This window comes from Physella acuta, unplaced genomic scaffold (genome assembly GCF_028476545.2).
Source record: "Physella acuta isolate Inbredline_101_S28 unplaced genomic scaffold, ASM2847654v3 ptg001238l, whole genome shotgun sequence".
Taxonomy (NCBI): Eukaryota; Metazoa; Mollusca; class Gastropoda; family Physidae; genus Physella; species Physella acuta.
The window spans coordinates 148795-167899 of NW_026732754.1; the positions used below are offsets into that span (position 1 = coordinate 148795).

Genomic DNA, 19105 nt, shown 5'->3' on the forward strand with positions numbered 1-19105 from the left:
TATCTTTACTCTGTAGGATACAATTATTATCTTTAGCTCTATTTGACAACTTTAATTATCATTAGCTTTATAGGACAGCTTAATTTATCTTTTGCTCTGTAGGACAACTTAATTTATTTTAAGCTCTGTGGGACAGTTTTGTCTTTAGGCCTATAGGGCTAACTATAAAACTATCTTACAGAGCTTAAGTAGTGTATAACCACTGTATTTACCCGTAGCCCTAAAGGGTAATGTTATTTATCTTAAGCACCACAGAACAACTTGTAGATCTAGTTCTGTCTCATACTGGTGCTAAATATTAATCAAACTTAAGTTGCTTTATTATACTTTCTTGTTTTGACCGCATTATTATAATCCAACAATTCAATGTACATCCATTTCAAATCGACCTAATTTTATAAAACTATTTTTGCTTCTTTGTTGTTTGTTATATTACATTTTAAAGAAGCTCTGTTTAATGTGTTAAGTTATAATTTATTTCAAATGCAGGATTCTATTGATTTCTGAGAACAAAGAAAATATATTTCAGATAATAATTTTATCTTTGCCCTGAGAGTTTATTCAGCACATTTTTATGTCTTCTTTTAATTGAAAATGAAAATTGAAAAGGAAAAAAAAAGCTAGACTTGTTGAAATTAAACATTCATGAGCTATCTTATTGAGAATAATTTCATCAGCACATACATATTCAATATAAAAAAAATTCTTTCTTTGAAAATTCAATTTCTTAGGAAGATAAGAACCAGTATATATAAGTTCAAAACAACATTGTCTAGATATATTCTTAAATAAGTTAATTTTAATGGACTAAATGACCTTTGATACTTTTTTTACCATGGTATTCAGTTGGTGAGGGGTTAACTTAAATTTCTGGAATTCTATTTCACATCGGGGGGGGGGGGTAATTTCCCCATCCCCCGAACAGATGCCTCAAATATGCCTGATGGTGTTGCAGTAGAAACTTTGAGTAAATTCAAAGTTTTCAGTTTGTTTGTTAAAAGGTTGCATATGGTTCAGAATTTTTATTTGAATCAAAAGTTGAACTAAGGACCCCTCACATCAGTCAGCATAGCTGTGAATCCTTTATAAGTTATTGCAGCATTGTATGTTGCTTAGATGTTTTAAAAAAATGTTAAAATTGTAAATTCCTGTTTTTTAGGCCAATCCATGTTTTTTTTAAAATTGTTTTTATAAATTGTAAATTCTTATTTCTGTAGGCCAATCAGTGCTTTTAAAAATTGTAAATTCTTGTTTTTGTAGGGAAGTCCATGTTTTTAAAATTGTAAATTCTTATTTCTGTAGGCCAGGGGTTCCCAACCTTTTTTTACTCTAAAGCACATTCTAAAATATCGGTAGGGTGGCAGGCACCACCTATTTTAAATCGACAACTCCTTCCAGAGGCGTAGCGACCCTTCCCGTCACCCGGGGACAAAAGTTTTGATTTGCACCCCCCCTCAAACTTTTAGTTTGCACACACACCCCCCCCGCCCCACCCCTCAAATTTTCGATTTGCACAAACCCCCCCCCCCCCCCCCCTCAGATTTTTCAATTTGCACCACCCCCTCAAACTTTCGATTTCCATCCCCTTTAACCTTTAAATAATGTTTATGAAAAAAATTCTGTCTCTGTCGAATAGTGAGAGGCGGGCACATACGAATCATTCGGCGGGCACGGGGTTGGGAACCCCTGCTGTAGGCTAATCCATGTTTTTAAAATTGTAAATTCCTATTTCTTTAGGCCAATCCATGTTTTTAAAATTGTAAATTCTTATCTCTGCAGGCCAATCCATGATGCCATAGAGAATGACCACCTGGAGGTTGTGAGGCTGTTGCTGGTCCATGGGGCTGACCCCCTGATAGCGACCTATGCTGGGAGGACGCCAGTTAGGATAGCCAAGTCCTTGCCCATGTTGCAGACCTTGCAAGGTAGGATTAAAAAATTAGTAGTAGTGATATTTCGGAATGTTTTTTTTTAAAGTTGAAGTTGAAAACATTTAAGAAATATTTTTATTATTTTACCAGATTTACTAATTTATAGTATAACCTATATAGATCTAGGTCTAAACAGTATTTAAGTAAGTTGAGAATCTTACAAAACAAATTGAAGATAATAATAGGTTCCCATCATCCATTTAAGCTAAAGATAGGTTTCCTCTCAAAACAATTAATACTTTTGTTGTGCCGATTGTATTTTTAGTTAGTACACTATATTTTAATAAGTAGATGACTTTATAAATGGGATATAATTAAATAATATTTCTGTTTATTCCAAATTCCATATAAAATTATATTAGGAAAAAATGTTGTCTTTTAAAAATTAAACCCCACTCCCCCTTAATTGTTGTCTTGGATAATTAAACTAAGCTTGAGTAAGGCTTTGTTTGAAAACGTTCTATAACACATGTGACTTGTGTATCACAATGACTAAAAGATATTTTAATATAGCTATAAATAACATTTTGGGGTCCTGGCCACAGCACCTTAGCATCACCCTTAAAGTTACCCTACCCTCTACCCTATGGATTTGACTTAATTTACACAGTTAAAATAAACACACATTCAAATTATTATAAAAAGATATTGCGTTTAGTACTGTTTTTTTAGCCTAGCTATCCGACTTATGAACGTTTTATACTGTTTCTCTTAAAACAGGTGTCTTTCAGGGGTCTCTGCCTGATCTATTTATGTTGGAGCAGTCCGCTATAAGAACTTAGAGACCATTGTGGTTGTTAAAACTGTTTGATTTGTTCCTTTAGGTTACATTGGGGACCTGAATGGATGGGTGGAGGAGGAAGAAGAGGAGGACAGTGATCAGGTCCAGCTGGAAGAAATACCTTGGAGATTCACAACAACAATAACCTTAAGTAAGTGTCTTGTTAGTTGAATATACTGTTCTGAGCAGTGGTGTATGGAAAGGGATTTGCTATAAGCTGTGTTTTAATGTTCGTAGCTTTCTTCATCTTACCTTAAGTCAAATGGCTTAATTTTGAAATAAGAAGGCTAATTTCTTTTACTAAATTCTATAATACATTTAACGCATTCTTTATTGATATTTCTAAATATTATTTTGATTGCTCATTTGATTTATGTTTTTTTTTTAAATTTGAAACAGTGTAATGATTTCACATTTACAAATAGGCCTACTTGATAATGTTTTATGCTAGTTCTGACTAAAACTCAATTTCTGACACTACTTTTAAGCTGAAATATGAACCCAGTAAAAAAAAAAAGCAATTTTTTAATTTCAAAACTTTGTGCTGAAAATAGGTAATCATTGATCTTAAAAAACCGCTGAATCACAATACTTCTAGATTGTTGTCTGCTAAAAACTTCAACTGTATTAATCTCCCCTGTCATTTCTGACACAGAGAGTTATGAGGGATTATATTTCTTTCATCTTTATTGTTATTTTCAAATCAATTTTTCCTTTTATTTTTGCTCTATCTTCATAGTTCCAATATTTTAATATGCATTTTGTGAGATTTAATTTACAGATTTTTAAAAAAAACCTTTTTTATTTATTAAATTTTTCTATATATTAATTTGCATTTTAAACCAATTCAATCTCTAAAGATTACAATTTTTTTTTTAACTTAATGTAATTCTGTGTAATTTAATCAGGATTAATCTTGTTTATTCAGTAAAACAAAACAATGGAACAAATAAAAAATTAAGTTAAATAAACACATTTAAAAGCAATTTATTTTATTTAATGTAGATCTAAACTACAATTTATTTTATTTAATGTAGATCTACACTACATAAAAAAAATTGTTAACAATTTTTATTGTTTAAATGTGTCACTTGGGTATGGTTATATAACATAATCTTAAAAATAGGGTCTATGCTCAAACTTCTAGATTCTGCACTTAAAATATGTTTATGTCTAGAATTTTTTTAAAGCTAATTCCTTCCCCTTTTTTTGACAGAGAATATACAAACAGAGAGTTATAGCCCTTTTGTTGATTTACCTGCCGACCCCGCTGATGATTCCACTGATGTTTTTGATGATGGACCAACTTCAGCAATCAATGTATTTAATTTAGCTTTAGACGGGGAAGATAGGTAAAGAACACCTCAATATTTTTCCAATTTATTTTCTCATTTAATTTTATAAAACTATAGTAACTTTTTTTTTTTTCTTAGTGGTTATGATGAAAAAAATATGACATTTCGTTTAGATTTTTTTATTTTAAATACCAAGTAAAATTATTGTTTTCACTGAAAATCTTCGTAAAAAATAAATTGATCAGAATAAAAATAATTTTCAAATAAAAAAGTAATTTTAAATATTTTTTTTTATGTCAGGCGAGTAGTACTCACCATTTCCTTTTTTAAAATATCTCTAGAACACCCCAGCCATTCTGTCTTCTGGATGAAGTCTTGTTCCGCCTTTGTATGGCCAAAGAAAACCTGACTGCCCTGTTTCAGTGGAAGCCGACGTCGATTACCCTGTCATGCGAGCGTGTGCGTGAGGTGGCTTCCTGCTGCTGCAGCAATGTTAGTATCCGTCTTCCACAATCCGGAAAAGTAACCCTTCTTCCTTTGTCATCGCTAAGAGAAATAGAGACGGCTCTCAAGATTCAAATGGTGATGAAAGTGAAGAAGGAGGAGGGGTCCCCACCAGCGGAGTGTTCTAAAAACGACAGTCTAATGTCCAGGATACCTATACTAACTAGGCTTGAGCAGCCGTCATTTTTAGAAGAAGGACGAGACATTTATCAGAAGGAGAAATCAGGATCGAAAAACGTAACACCATCGGCGCCGATAAAACAGAAGACGAAGCTGGGAGCATCAAGTTCTTTACCCATGTACCCATCCACGGCACTCTTCACCTCATCCTCACCACTGCTGAACCAAAACTCAGGAACGCCCAAGACCCAGAAATCTCAGTCCTTGACCCTATCCCAGCCGTGGTCGTCCGCCGTGTTGGAGGCACACTCCAACAAGAAAAGCCAGCACCAGTATCCTTCTCACCCACACGCTAGCCAGCCGGCGGGGAAATCACAGCCACACTCCGCGTCATCCCGTGGAGACAATGTCCTACCCTTCAAAGGAAACATGGCATCCAGGGAAAACCGCACCCAATCGAGCGGGAGTAGCGTTTCCAGAAAATCAAAGAAAGAAGACAGCGAGAGTGCTTGGCTAAATGCTCCCATGTTCTCTGATGACAGTTCCAGCAGTCCTTTTCACACGAGCATTGACTGCTTTGATTCGGATAACTCTATGTGATGATATAATCAAATCACTGTGTTAAGCAGTGCCGTGTAGGAATAAATGATTTCTTTCATCATGTGGTATTTTAGTGGAGTGCAATTTTTTTCAACCGGGCATTTTGCTATCATTGATAAACAGATTGGTTTGAGGCTGTCAACCTCTAACTTAAGTCAACTCTTCTTTTGAAAGTTAAATCAAATCAAATGAAGAAATTTTTAATATGTAATCAATACAAACTATGTGTATATATATGCTCTTTCATTTAATTTGGAGTCGTTTATTGTGCTTTTAGTAGCTTGGTGAGTTTTTCATGAAATGGTTGGTACTACGTTAGTAAAGTGATTGTAAAACAATATCTGCATTTTGTGACCAGTTATGCATGTGCCATATTGTTATTAAGATTAGTTTTTTTTTTTACAAACGTGTTGCTGCCCATGTTGATGAAAAGTGAGAGTAAGGGAGATAACCAGCTTTTTTAAAAAAAAGTCCATATTTTTTGTTGTTCATTCAAAGAAAGTACCAATTGTATCAAAGCATTATGTTTTGAGTCTGCTAATATTTATGACAGAAAAATATTGTACATGAAAGCTTTCTAGTCAAGAAATGAACATTGAAACAATTTTGTATTCTCTGCAAGTTAATGAATTGTGATTCTCAAAAGTTGAGTATTTTATTACAGTATGCTCTTACACAATTCTCACAATTTCCTATCTTATGTGTTGTCTTTTTTTTTTAAATCTTTATTTTGTTTGTTTGCTTTTATCCACTGCTGGGTTACTTTTTTTCATATATGCTATACTTATCAAATCATCTGATAAAGATAAGTTTCCTTATAACAAGTAATAAACTGAAATTTGTATTCAGTAAATTAAATGTTAGTAAAAAATAATTTTAAGGACTAATTGAATTTTAAATAACAATAGGCCCTATTTTTTTAAAAATAATATACTTTTTTCTCTCACCCTAATTGTATCTCACTTCATTAAATAAAAACAAGTAACATTTATTATTGATAGTATATATTAGGTTAAAACTATGGTCTAGGTTACCTTGTCATTGCATATAAAAACAATTTTTTAAAGCATTGTTGTGTTACCTCTAACTGTCTGAATAAAATTTAAGTGTACCATCTCAATCATCTAGCTAGCAGTCAGCCCTGGTACTCTACATGTTGTAGCCATAAGCAACTTGTGAATACAATTATTTGTTACTGTTAAATTCCATTTTTTTTTTTCAAAATCTTATAAATTTCATGTTGTCAAAGATTTTTCTCTTTTAGAATATTGATAATTCAACAGTTTTGAAGTGGATAGAATATTAGCTGTTTGTTTTGTTTTGAGGTAAATGACTTGCCTCATACTTTTGATATTTCCCGGTTTTTCTGTCACGGTGAATACATGTTTTAAAAGATATATTTCTGGAGAAAAATTATTTAGTTTCAAACATTTTTTTGTTCACACTTTTTAGTAGTTTCTATCATGGTGAATACATGTTTTAAAAGATATATTTCTGGAGAAAAATTATTTAGTTTCAAACATTTTTTTGTTCACACTTTTTGAGTAGTTGCTCCTATTATCCAGTGGAAATTTTTTTCAAACATCATTAATGTTGTTAACAATGTGTGCTAGACTATAAGTGATACAAATTACTACTAAAACTAAAGGCGGGTACATGTGATGTTGACAAAGAGAGATTATTTTATGAAAAAACAATTTTCACTTAAACTGTGATTGTCTGCATTTTTTTTTCTCTCTCTCTCTTTCTCTTGTTCATTATTATTTTTTTCTTTATCTAATGCTCCCTTTTAAATTTTAAAAACAAATTTCCATAAAAACATGTTCATTTAATCTCACATTAAAAACTGTCAGCAGTTATTCAACTCAGCAAACCTAACATTTAATTATTAAAAAAAACATAATTTTAAACTTATTAGAGAACAATTGTTTTTTTTTAAATCCAAACTCAAAATATTTTTTTCTAAAATTTAGATAAAATATCTTTTTTTAATGTAAAAAAGGTTTAGAGTTTCTCTTTTCGTGCTTCATTTTAATATATTTTCTCTATTTTGATCAGATTTTTTTTTTATAGCAAGGCACATTTATTAATATAGAAAGATGATCATTTAGACTTAAAGGTCACATTGGAATATTTGATGTAATCAGAATGATTGTTATTACATCATTTTTGTTTTCTATCAAAGAAATATTATATTGATTAAATTTAATAGACGCATATAAGTTTTCTAAGATCGTAGATAACAATATTTTTATTTCAATGCAGATTTTTTAAATTAAAAATGGATCTCTAAATGTTTTAATAAAATAATTCTTAACAAAAATTAGATAGTTAACGTTAGGTGAAAAAAGCCAACAACAGTAGTTTTATATAAACAGATTCAATAGGTTTGGCCAGTGCTTTTAATCTTAAATAGGAAAGAGTGTAATCTTTACAACTTGTGATTCACTTTGTTAAATAAAATGTGATTTATATTACTGTGGTAATACATCTTCGTTGTAACAAGAACAGAAGAAAATATTCCTAATGATTTATTTAGAGTGAATTATCATGTTATTGACTAGAAGTTCCTTTTATTTCATGTGAAACAAAAAACATGAACAAATCTTTTTTACTTTTAATATAATATTAAAAGCACCTAAAGAATTGCTAGTATTGTTACTCCGGAGATTAACTCAAATTAATGACAATTTTTTAAACTGAGAATTACATAAGCATTCTTATTTAACACATTCTCATATCTCTAGAATTATCAGCCTCTAATCTCATTTTCACACATATTTTTCACATATATATATATATATATATTCCAAAGATAATTCATTATTACACTTTACCTTTCTAATTTAAATATTTTTTTTATAAATTTAATTAATTGACATTATCCACTTCTATTTTTAGCTGCCATATCAAAAACTCATCCTTTGTATATTTCTACAAAGCAAATCAAGTTCACTTTTTTAAACTTTGATATTTCAGTGTGAGATTCATAATAAGGTTGTAGAGTTTTATAAACTTGATACCACTTGAATAGTAAAGATTTAACCAAACTTCCTAACAATAGTTATCAACCTGGTACTACTAAAGTGGTTAATTGCATAACACTTGCTATCAACTTAACAGTTCAAGTATGGTTTGTTTGTCTCTGTTATGGGATAACATTTTACTTTTTTTTGTAATGGAGCTCTAAAATAATGGCTTTGTTTGACCAAGCATAGTGATGGATGATAGCATTAAAAAAAAAACTTAAACCCTTTTTTTTCCCCAAAAATATTGTATGATATTGTATAAAGACTGTTGATAATTTCAAGCTCAAAACTTCACCATGCGACTCTGTTTTCATGCTTTGTTTTGTTTTTAAATAAATGTAACAGAATATAGACAAGTATGATGGGTTTTTGTACATTCGTGTTCTAGTGGCAAGGGCTACCAGTTTCACTGGAATTATTGTGAAGCTATGTGGAAATTTCTGTTGTAAGATCCTGTTTTAAATCTGTTGTTTGTTCCTTGGATGTTGTCTTTTTTTTTAATCCTTATTTTTGCGAACAATTGTTTAGTAGAATTATTTCATCATAAGCTTCTCTTTAAATTTTTAATTGTAGCAAATACATCATAGCATTATTTTTAAATGACTGATAAAGATACGCGTTGTTTTTTTTATACTGATGGCAACCAAAGTGGGTTTTTTTTGTGTGTTCATTTAAAAGAAAAACAGTATCAAATTTATTTTTCTTAATGTCATTTGTTTTTAATGAAGCCTTGTTTGTGTGATTAATTAAAAAGGTTTAGTAATGTTAGCAAAATTTTCTCTAAAATCAAATTGAATAAAGCTACTAAAATATGAAATAGCACCAAACTTCTTTTAAGTTAAAAAAAAACATCTGGTACTTAATTAATAAAATATATTTAAAATATATTGTAAAAAACTTAGTTGAAGACAGATATTAATTTTTTGTTGTTGAAAGGTTGAATATTTCAGTGTTTTTATATTCCTATAATATATAACATATATATGTATAATACCTGATTTATTGTAATGTTAGGATATGTGAAGGAATCAATAGTCATTTCTCAAGTTCACTAGTTCAATGAAGTTAATGTCAATAGACACGTCAAGTCATTTATGGTGTGTATTAAAATAACTTTTTTTTTGTGATAACATGTCAAATTTTTTTTTTCATTTATATTTCATTGCATTTTGATGTTAGGTGACATTGAATTCTCTTTTTTTTTAGTTCATGTATTGAATTGGAGATATAGGTGTTAAAACTTCATTATGCTTTGAGTGATATTTGTATAGAAATAAATATGTCCAGTCAAATGACCTCTTGGGAGCTTCAATTGAAAAAATGTTTTACACTCACTACCAAATGTGTACATTGTAAAAAAGGATTTAAATGAATGATACAGGCTGTTTTAGTATAGCAATGCAGTGCTGTGGATTTTCACTCTAATTTAGACAAGAGAATTTTCCTTCCTGCTTTTTAAAATAACCCATGATAGTTTTAATTGTTTAATTTTCTGTTCAAAAAAAATTTCTGTAATTTCCGGATATTAATTTATATATAATTTTCAGTGATTTGTCAGTTATTTCAAGAAGATTTCATGAACACTAGGCATTGTTGAATCATGTAAAAAAAAATTGCTTAATTTGTTTGTAGTAGCTCGCTTGTTGAGTAGAAGCTGTTCCAAATTATCTGTATGCATTCTGTCTTGCATAGGGTTTCATTGTGGGACTTGAGAATAAGAAAAAAATTTTCTCTGTTCAAATTTCTTTCATTAAAACTAGTAAATATAATTCTAAAAGTAAATTTACGTAGAAATATAGTTAATACTTTATATCTTGAAGTCTAAATTGTCAGAATAAGAATTCTTGTAAATGAATCCAATATGTTCTTAACAACCCAATGAACTTAATCCTTTTAAGTGCAGTTTTTAGTATTGATAAAAAGGAGTAATTTCTTCTGTTGATTAACTAAATAAGTTACAAAAATGTGCTGTCATATCAAGAATGTATAATACTCTGACATGGAAGAAGACTTTTTTTTACACAAAAATTGTATCTCTGCAACATATACAAAACATTCTGGTCCATCATTTTGTTTCAGTACTTTGTGTTGTAGATCTGATTTTTTTAACCTTAGAAATTCATTCTTTAAAAAATGGAATATCACTCGGAATTACAAAAGCAGTTCTAAAATTCGATTCTTCATGACCCACCCTGTACTCCCTGCACTGCTTATACCTGTCAGTCCCAGTGTTTGTCATTGTATGTGGATTAAAAAGCTCTCAAATAGTGAATTCCATCTGGTTTATAAGGTTTATTTTTTTCTTTTGTTTAGTTTTTTTTTTCTTTTACACTAGCAATTCAGAATATATTTAATCTACAGGTAACACTTGTGTTAGTACAAGGGTGAAATCAGCATCGGTGATTTAATGGCTTTTAAAATCACAACACTCAAAAATGGTTAAACAAGAGAAAATATTATTTATAAAACATTGTCATTAGACACATTGGTGTGACCTTAATAGTTTCTTTCAGACATTTTTCTCCTGTTGGGGGGGGGGGGGAATATGAGGTAACACATTGGTTAAAGTATATTTTTTTTTTATTTAGTCTGGTTGGTGGTGAGGGGGGGGGGTCATGCTCTAATGGGACAGTGCCACCTTCCCCTGGAGAAGATGCCTGAAAGAAAATTTGGGTGACCATACATAGAGACCTGGTCATCTACTAGCTGCACATCCCTCAGCTGGTGGTACATAGGAGTATCACACTAGCCACTCGTGGCTTAAAAAAAGGAAAGAAGAACGGCTCTAAATACAATTAGTATCCAACACAGTAGGAATTACATGCCAACCTGTTATGCGTCATATAAGTTATTGACTTGACTCCAATTTACGCAGCTTTTCTTTTTAAGCTTTCCTCCCATCCAAGAACAAACTACAACGCAATTTCTGAGTTTTATCTTCTAAATGGCTTGCCGTCCCCAGCTATCAAGCCTCATCTGCCCGGTGTCTTCAAACTTGGGACTTTATGGTTAAGCAGCCATGAGCTTTACCAACCCAACCTCACAAACCCCTACCAGAATATTAACGTTATTGATTGTGGTGATTATAGCATGAAGACTAGTTGGCTGGTATACTTGAGATACTGGCTAGTCCTCGATGCCATTAGTTGTTTTATAAGGTTGCTTTTTAGAAAATTGGTAAATTACTGGCCTGTGGAACCACTAGACTAAAAATTAAAAGGAACAGCAAATACAACAACTTTCTAGATGATTACTTAATTCATATTAGGTAAACCAAGGAAATAATTGTGGCCTAGAGGTAGTGCTTGATTGTCAACCAGAAAATCTAGAGTTCAAATCTGGGTTCAAGTAAGTAGAACGTCCCCAAGTTCACCCGGCTCTGAAAAAGAAAAGGCGGCTGGGCATAGGGCTGACTACACTATCGCTTCATATGCCGAGGTCACAGAAACAGGTGAACTCTACTTCAGTTTTCCCATAGACTGTCAGGTTCCAAAAGGGAACTTGACTTCTACAATCTTTTTAATGCCAAAACAATGTCACTGTAAAAGGTTACACTTTAGCACATGATGGCGGTCAACAGTGCAGATGAAGTAGAGTTCATAGTGCCCAGGTTAGGAGTTAGTGACCTCTCAGTCCATGTGATATGTAAGGAAGGCTTGCAAAGGGCATTGTAACGTTAAAGTAGAGTTGTCAGAAGGGATAGAGTGGTCAGTTCTATTTTCTTTCCCTAATAACAAGCCAGGTACCCATCAATTTACATGTGGATGTCATACAGACTTGAACCAAATATGAGACTTTCAGGGTAGCAGTAATACACTCTAATACCCGGCCACACGGCCTAAGTGATACGAAAGGAAGACTTGCAAAGGGGGATGAAATGTTGGAGGCTCCTGAACATATACAAAATACAATTACACAGATTAGATAACTACAATCAATTAATGTTTATATCATAACTTAGAAATCACAAAATTCTAACAAGAGTTCACACAATTTCACAGGCCTACATTTCCATCTCATGGGACGGAGTGGTCTAGCGGTAGAGAGCTGGACTGCTAACCCGTAAGTCTCGAATCCGAGTTCAAGTCAGTTAACCGTCCTTGAGTCCACCCAACTCTGATGGGTACCTAACTCACGTTAGGGAAAGTAAAGGCGGCTGGGCATAGTGCTGACCACACTATCTCTTCATATGCCGACACAGGTATAACCCCCCCCCCCCCCCGCCCCCAACACTATGATATACCATATATGACAACTCAATAATATGCTATCTATTTACTATTAAAGCTATACAAAAAAGGATAAGAATGTATTAAATAATGTAGAAAATAATATATATTAAAAGGGTAATAAAAAGTTGCTCCATGCAATCACCAACACTTTCCAAATTGATAGTCAAACACAACATTCCTCATAGTACACAACAACTGTCAATCTCCATGTGAACACTTATCATTCCATAAACACAACAGTATATACCAGTGGCGTAGCGAGGTCGGGTGTCACCCGGTGTGGCACTTAATGGTGTCACCCCCCAGAGGCGTAGCGACCCTTCCCTGAACAAACTTTCAATTTGAACCCCCCCCCCCCCCCCCCCCTCCCCCCCACTCAAACTTTCGATTTGCACCTCTTAAAAGACTAACACTCGAATTAATCAATTAAGTGGAATTATCATTTTTCTCTATATATTTTGCTGTTTTTTGCCTTGGTGTCACCCCCCCCCCCTAAATGGTGTCACCCGGTTCGGTCCTCCCCCCTTCCCCTCCCCCCGCTACGCCACTGGTATATACAAATAGTGTATGCTACCTGTCATTTAATTGCTCAATGTACACACAATCAAGGGAAGCTATGACTACACACAATCAAGGGAGGCTATGATTTGAAATAAGAGAACTCAACTGTTTTCATCTTAATCACTATCCAATCCATACAGAAATGTTTGGAGTGCTTTGTCATGCAAAGAATTGCTATTCTTCAGCTACTTGAAGTGTTGCTTGCTTATCAATGAATAAATATACATCAACAAGTTACTGGCACTAATCATTCACCACATATTTCACTATATCATTTAGTAACTGGTGTTTATTCATTACTTAGAGTGAATATCAATTAGCTGTTTTGAGTAATGTCCAGGTTTTTGGATTTTAAAATTGTAATTCCGCTTTTAAAAAAATAAATAATAATAAATAATGTAGGAAGTATTATGCTATATAACAATAGCTCTAAAAGATCTGAATTTTAATATTTACAACTGTGTATTAGGCAATACATACTTTATTTCTCAAATGTGTGAATACATTTATTGATGTGATTGCTTTTAATCTATTGATAGAGGGAGATAAATCTGACAACGAATGAATATTTATGACATGCTTGGGGTGAAGAAGTTTGTTGGTGTAAATTTATGTATATTGTCGCTTTCAGTTGTCTGCTTTTAAAAAATTTTCACAGACAGTGAACTTAAGATTTGTAAATTCATATAGGATTCAATTTTTGTTGTGAAATATTTCTAGTAAAATTGCTGATATTTTAAAATTATTACTAATTTGGTTGTAACTTTTTGTAAGAATCCTTAATGGAAAAATAAAACATTTCAAAACTTTTCAAACACTCTAGACATAGTATAATATAGATGCAATATCTTATTTTAAAAATGTATCTGCTGCAAATGTCAGTTAATTTGAAACTGTAAATTTTTACCAGATTTTTTAATTGCTTTGTCGTCTAAAAAATTATATATTGTATGATTCATATTTGAAATGTCCAAAAAAAGTTTGTAATTTGTTCTATATTACTTGTAATTTAAATGTTTATTAAATTATTATAAATTTGGAATAAAATAATGTATTGCTTTATAACAAAAAAAACAAAAAAAAAAAAATCTTTTTTATTTTGGACTCAATTCTTTACATAACATAGTAGTCCTCACCCCTAACCGCTACCAATCTAATCCCTTACTTACAACCATTCACTCCAGCTTTTATAACGCATTCGACCTTTGGATAACAATACATAAACACACCAGGTTAACAATACTCTAGGGTAAACTCAACTCACACTCTCCACTAATTCTAGATAATTTTAACCTATTTCTATCTAACCTACAACTGACCCGTAACACTTTGTATATAGAAATAAACTACTTATTACATTACCTTTACTAATTATTCATTGAAATTTCCAAACTGAAGTGCACTGTATTTATTTGAAATACTAAATATATGTTCAGACAAAAAAAAATCATTCAGTTATGTGGGTCGGCGTGGTCTAGCGGCAAAAGCTCATGGATGCTAAACTGAAAAGCCTCGAGTTCAAAACCTCTGGCAGATGAGGCTCGTAAGCTGGGGACAGCCACTCTTCTAGGAGAAACAACTCTAAAATAAAACAACTGCTGCCTTGTAGTTTGTTCTTGGTTGGACAAAGGCTATGGAAGCAAATCCAAAAAGAAAAGCAGACTGAAATCAGAGTCAATGGCCTCAAAGGCGCATAATTAGTTGACACGAATACTTAATTGTGTTGGAGGGGATCCCTTCCAACACTAAAAATTAAGAACAAAGAAGAAGATTTAAACTTTAAAAAATCAACAGAATGATGCTATCAATTTTTTTTTAACTCTTTTAACCACCCTCTCAAGTAATGCTGGATAGCCAGGAAGACAGCAACATTTAAAAATAAAAAATCTAGCATTTCTCTCACCCATGTTAACAGTTGCTAGAACTGTGAGTTACCACCAGAACCCTATTTCAATGCATTGTATCACCTGGTTGAGGGGTAGGTCAACTAGGAGACAAACCACAGGTCTCTGGTTCCAAACTGATGACATTGGGGAGAGCACATTTGCATGTTTTACCACCAAACACCACTCACTAAATTAAGTCTAAGGAAAACAGAACAGATGCTTTTAGTTTCTGAGAATACCCAGCTTGAAATCTACAGTTCAATTCAAATGTAATGTAAATACAATCTAAATACCAACCAGAGACACAAATTGATTTTTACAATAAATCAGTTTATATTGCATGAAAAATACAATATTTGAAAACAATGATCAATGAACTTTAATCACATTTGTATGTTGTTAGTTTAATACAATGTAAGTAATAACTGTGAATTTCATCAACGAATCACATATTGCAAACAAATGCTGCTTTTCTTAAAAATTCAACAGCGACGTTTGTTAATTTCAGCTGCTAAATGTCTGTTAGGTTTAAATTTTCTAACTGAGACTAATATGGTCAATAACTTCAACTTCGTTTTTCAGCTGCTAAATGTTTGTTTGGTTTAAACTTTCTAACTGAGACTAATATGGTCAATAACTTCAACTTCGTTTTTCACAGCAGCATTGGGTGGCAAAATATGCTGTAGCGGTAAACTTGAGAAGTGGTTCCTTAGATGCTCCAACCCTCTCTTGGATGCGTTGTAGAGCTTCCTCTCCTCTTGTAGCTCTAGCATCAGATCACGCACCACTTCCTGCAAGTCTTTTATCTCTGCTTCGTACTTGGAGGAGATGTTCCGCTCCAGCAGAGATTTTTCACGTTGCAGATTTTGTTCGGCTTGCAAGAGTTTGGCCTCCAGGTCATTGCGGATGAGCCGTTCCTTGTCAAGTTCCATGTGGGAACTTTTTGTATCTTCCATGGCTTTCACCTGGTAAAAATTTTACAAATTAGTTATACAACTAAATTTATTACAATAAATGGCACAATGAACATGGGGCTTTTAACTTTAAAATAATGATTACTTAGGTAAGGTTAGGGGGGGGGGGGGTAGAAATGGGAGTTAGCATTTAATTTTTATTCCATAAAAATTAAAAGGTATTAAAAATTTTAATTAAAATTATGTTTTTTATGTAATGGGAAAATTATCTATAATAGCATTACATTAGTCAGTGATGACACTTATTGGACTAAGTTGCCAAGCTGTTTCATTTAATTGAATTTAAATAAAAACATATAAATGTGATTATCGAATAACTTAACCTCCTTCTTTACATATTTTATAACTTAAATGTAGAAAATTATATTAAAATTTCCCATCAAAAAGCAGTCTACATTAGATTTTTAGTTTTTAATTACATATATTAAACATAGAGAACAGTCACAACATCTATCTAACTAAATACTTTAAAAGCATTACTGTGGTAGCCTGTACTATCAAAATAATTTTTTTTCAATAAAACAATACAAGAAGTATTATTTAATTTATTTCATGCCTTGAATAATAAATCTTCAAAACATCTCATTAAAAAGTTGAGTACATACCCTATTAATTGTTTGACTGTGTTACACTCAGCTTTCTAATTATTTACATCATCTACGTCACAGACTGTACCACCTGTTTAGTCAGATTAATTACAGGTAAGACATCAAATAATTAGCCTGTCAAGACGCCATTGCATACCTTTTCAGCTTGTATCTCATGCCACATGTCAGTGAGGGCTGCCAGTTTGACTTCAAGCACAGCCAAATCATTCTGCAGGCTGTCTCTGTGTATGACCAGTCTTTTGTTAGACTTTGATGCCTCCTTTAGTTTTTCTTTAAGATCTTCTATCTCCAATCGCTGTTTTAACACTGTATCTTGTAAGGAATTACTGTGGGCTGTTTGTTCTCTAAGTGCAACCTCAAGCTTGATGATTTCCCCTATCAAAAACAATGATAATTTGATAAACATATATTTTTAAAACATGAGAAATCATTGAAGAAAGAATTTTTTTTTAAAATAACAAATGTGAAGAAAACTCTGATTTGAGATACTACTTTTTTATGCATTCCATTAAAAATAAACTAGATTCCAGTATTTTTTTCCTAGAATGGAACTTATGGTTAAAGATTCCTGTTTAAACTACTCACCTTTAGCTGATTTGTAGACATTTCGAAGAGTGCTGATTTCATCTGTGTTCCAAATACTTGAACTGCGTGGGTCTATTTTCTTTTCTAGTTCTTTTTCTTAAAACAAAGATAAAGTTTTCTTCAGAAACAGAATTTTTTTTCTAAAGTTAAGAATGCAGCAAAATAAAATCTAAGTGCCTAAATATATTTATGAAAAATGCATAGACTCTAATAGCCTACCTTTTTTTTCTTGTAAGGCATCAAGCTTTTCCTTTTCTGCCTCGACGATGCGACTATGTACTCGTTCAAAAACTTCCCTTATTGCGACTGGATCAAGAATAGGAACAGGTTTTATTTTACTTTCCTCTGGTTGGTAACCATCTTTTGCCACTTTGACAATGTCATCAAAGTCATAAAATGGTGTGAACAGTTCCTTGATCCAGTCACCTGCTGCTGGGGTTTTACATTCTTGATTAGCACTCATTTGGCTGCTGTCTTGCTCACTTTTTAATTTATGATTAGATAAGTCATTTAGATCCATTGGCAGTACTGCTAGTTTTAAAAATTTCTAGACAATGAAAAAGTTACAAACATTGTCGAGAGATCTTGCAAGCCTGAGAAAAATAAAAAAATAATACTTTACTGTCTTCTTTACTAATCTAGAAATTCATTTTTGAAACTTTTAAAACATAATAAATCTGAAATCTTCATAAAATTGAGAAATAAGGCACTTCACTAGCAGTCCCCTTTCTTTCAACATTACTAGATTCTAGATCTAGCTAGATTTTGCAGCAATTTAGCTTCAAACAATGAAACATTAACATAGTCCAAAAAAAAAGATTAGGACCTACCAAAATGACTTACCTTAGTTTTTTAGTGATTAGTGATAGTGGCTTACTTTACTAATACAGTAAATACACTAAATTCTATATAAATTTATTAGGCCTAAATTAAAATCTCATTCTGACTCATAGATAAGATCTAAACTTCAACAAATGTGAGAATGAATTCATTCATTTGAATTTGAAGTAATTTTGAATGAAGGGCTGCTCTTCTTTAATAATAATATAAATAGGCCTACGGATGATATAAAACAAAATAGAATTATACGTAGGCATATAGATCTAGAATCTACATCTAGATCTCTAATTGTGATTTCCCTAAGCAAATAATTACAATTTACTAAACCTAGATCTACAGTCTACTTCACAGTTCATCTGAAAGCGTCTTAGCGACCATTACCGGAAATGTAAAAAAATTGTATTCGCTTTTTAGATTAATTAAACTATCTATGCACATAAATTATTTATTTATATCACAAGAATGAAATAACCAAACATATTTTCTAGTCGTCTCGGAATTCAGGTTTATTCGTAAGCCATGAAAGTATGAAAGTTCGATACAATCGAATAACCTCAAGGTTTTGATCATTAAAGCAACAAAAGTGATATTTTAAAAGGAATGTCAATATTTATATGGCAATATTGAATATAGTGGTCTACTAGAGTCTACCAGTGACGTAGCTAGGTCGGATGTCGCCCCCCCCCTCACGAAATAAAAAAAAGTATAGGATAGGGGGGCCTATATATATATATATATATATATATATATATATATATATATATATATATATATATATATATATATACTAGCTGCATCCCGTGCTCCGCCACGGAAAATCTTTTTAAAATATACCAACTTTGGAACAGAACAAAACAAACAAAAACACAACACAAACAAAACACAACCACAACACAACCACATTACAACTACAACACAACCACAAAACAACCACAACACAACCACAACACACGGTAAATCTTTTTTAAATGTACCAAGTTGGGAACAGAACAAAACTAAATACAACACAAACGAACGCAAAGAAAAAACAAAAACGAAAAAAAAAAACACAACACTCAACATAAACTCAATTTAAATGTAATCATAAAGGCATATTGCTCACAGTCTATCCCGTAGCGCCAAATCGCGCCCTTTCCGAGCGCCGGCGGAAAATTTCGAT

At 32.2% G+C, this 19105-nt stretch overlaps 2 protein-coding genes across 3 annotated transcripts in view; one reads left to right on the top strand and one right to left on the bottom strand.

The window, feature by feature from the left end:
* Positions 1-10532, top strand: part of LOC131957416 (uncharacterized) — a 110880-nt gene extending 100348 nt beyond the window's left edge. Inside the window, exons 9-12 of the mRNA XM_059322214.1 lie at positions 1780-1925; positions 2756-2863; positions 3929-4064; positions 4349-10532. Coding sequence (XP_059178197.1) covers positions 1780-1925; positions 2756-2863; positions 3929-4064; positions 4349-5231 — 1273 coding nt within the window. The 3' untranslated portion in view covers positions 5232-10532. The remainder of the gene's footprint in view (positions 1-1779; positions 1926-2755; positions 2864-3928; positions 4065-4348) is intronic.
* A 4745-nt stretch (positions 10533-15277) lies between these two features.
* On the bottom strand, positions 15278-18330 carry LOC131957413 (uncharacterized protein PF3D7_1120000-like). Of its 2 annotated transcripts, XM_059322212.1 has the most exons (6): positions 17950-18330; positions 17326-17699; positions 17107-17202; positions 16658-16896; positions 15596-15904; positions 15278-15521 (listed from the first exon to the last, which is right to left on the bottom strand). In XM_059322212.1, the coding sequence occupies exons 2-6, from the start codon at positions 17624-17626 to the stop codon at positions 15477-15479; spliced, it is 990 nt and encodes a 329-aa protein (XP_059178195.1). In that variant the 5' UTR covers positions 17627-17699; positions 17950-18330; the 3' UTR covers positions 15278-15476. The 2 variants fall into 2 exon arrangements, with proteins under 2 accessions (XP_059178195.1, XP_059178194.1); XM_059322211.1 differs by having other exon boundaries at positions 15279-15904; positions 18274-18330.
* Between the last annotated feature and the right edge of the window lie 775 nt (positions 18331-19105).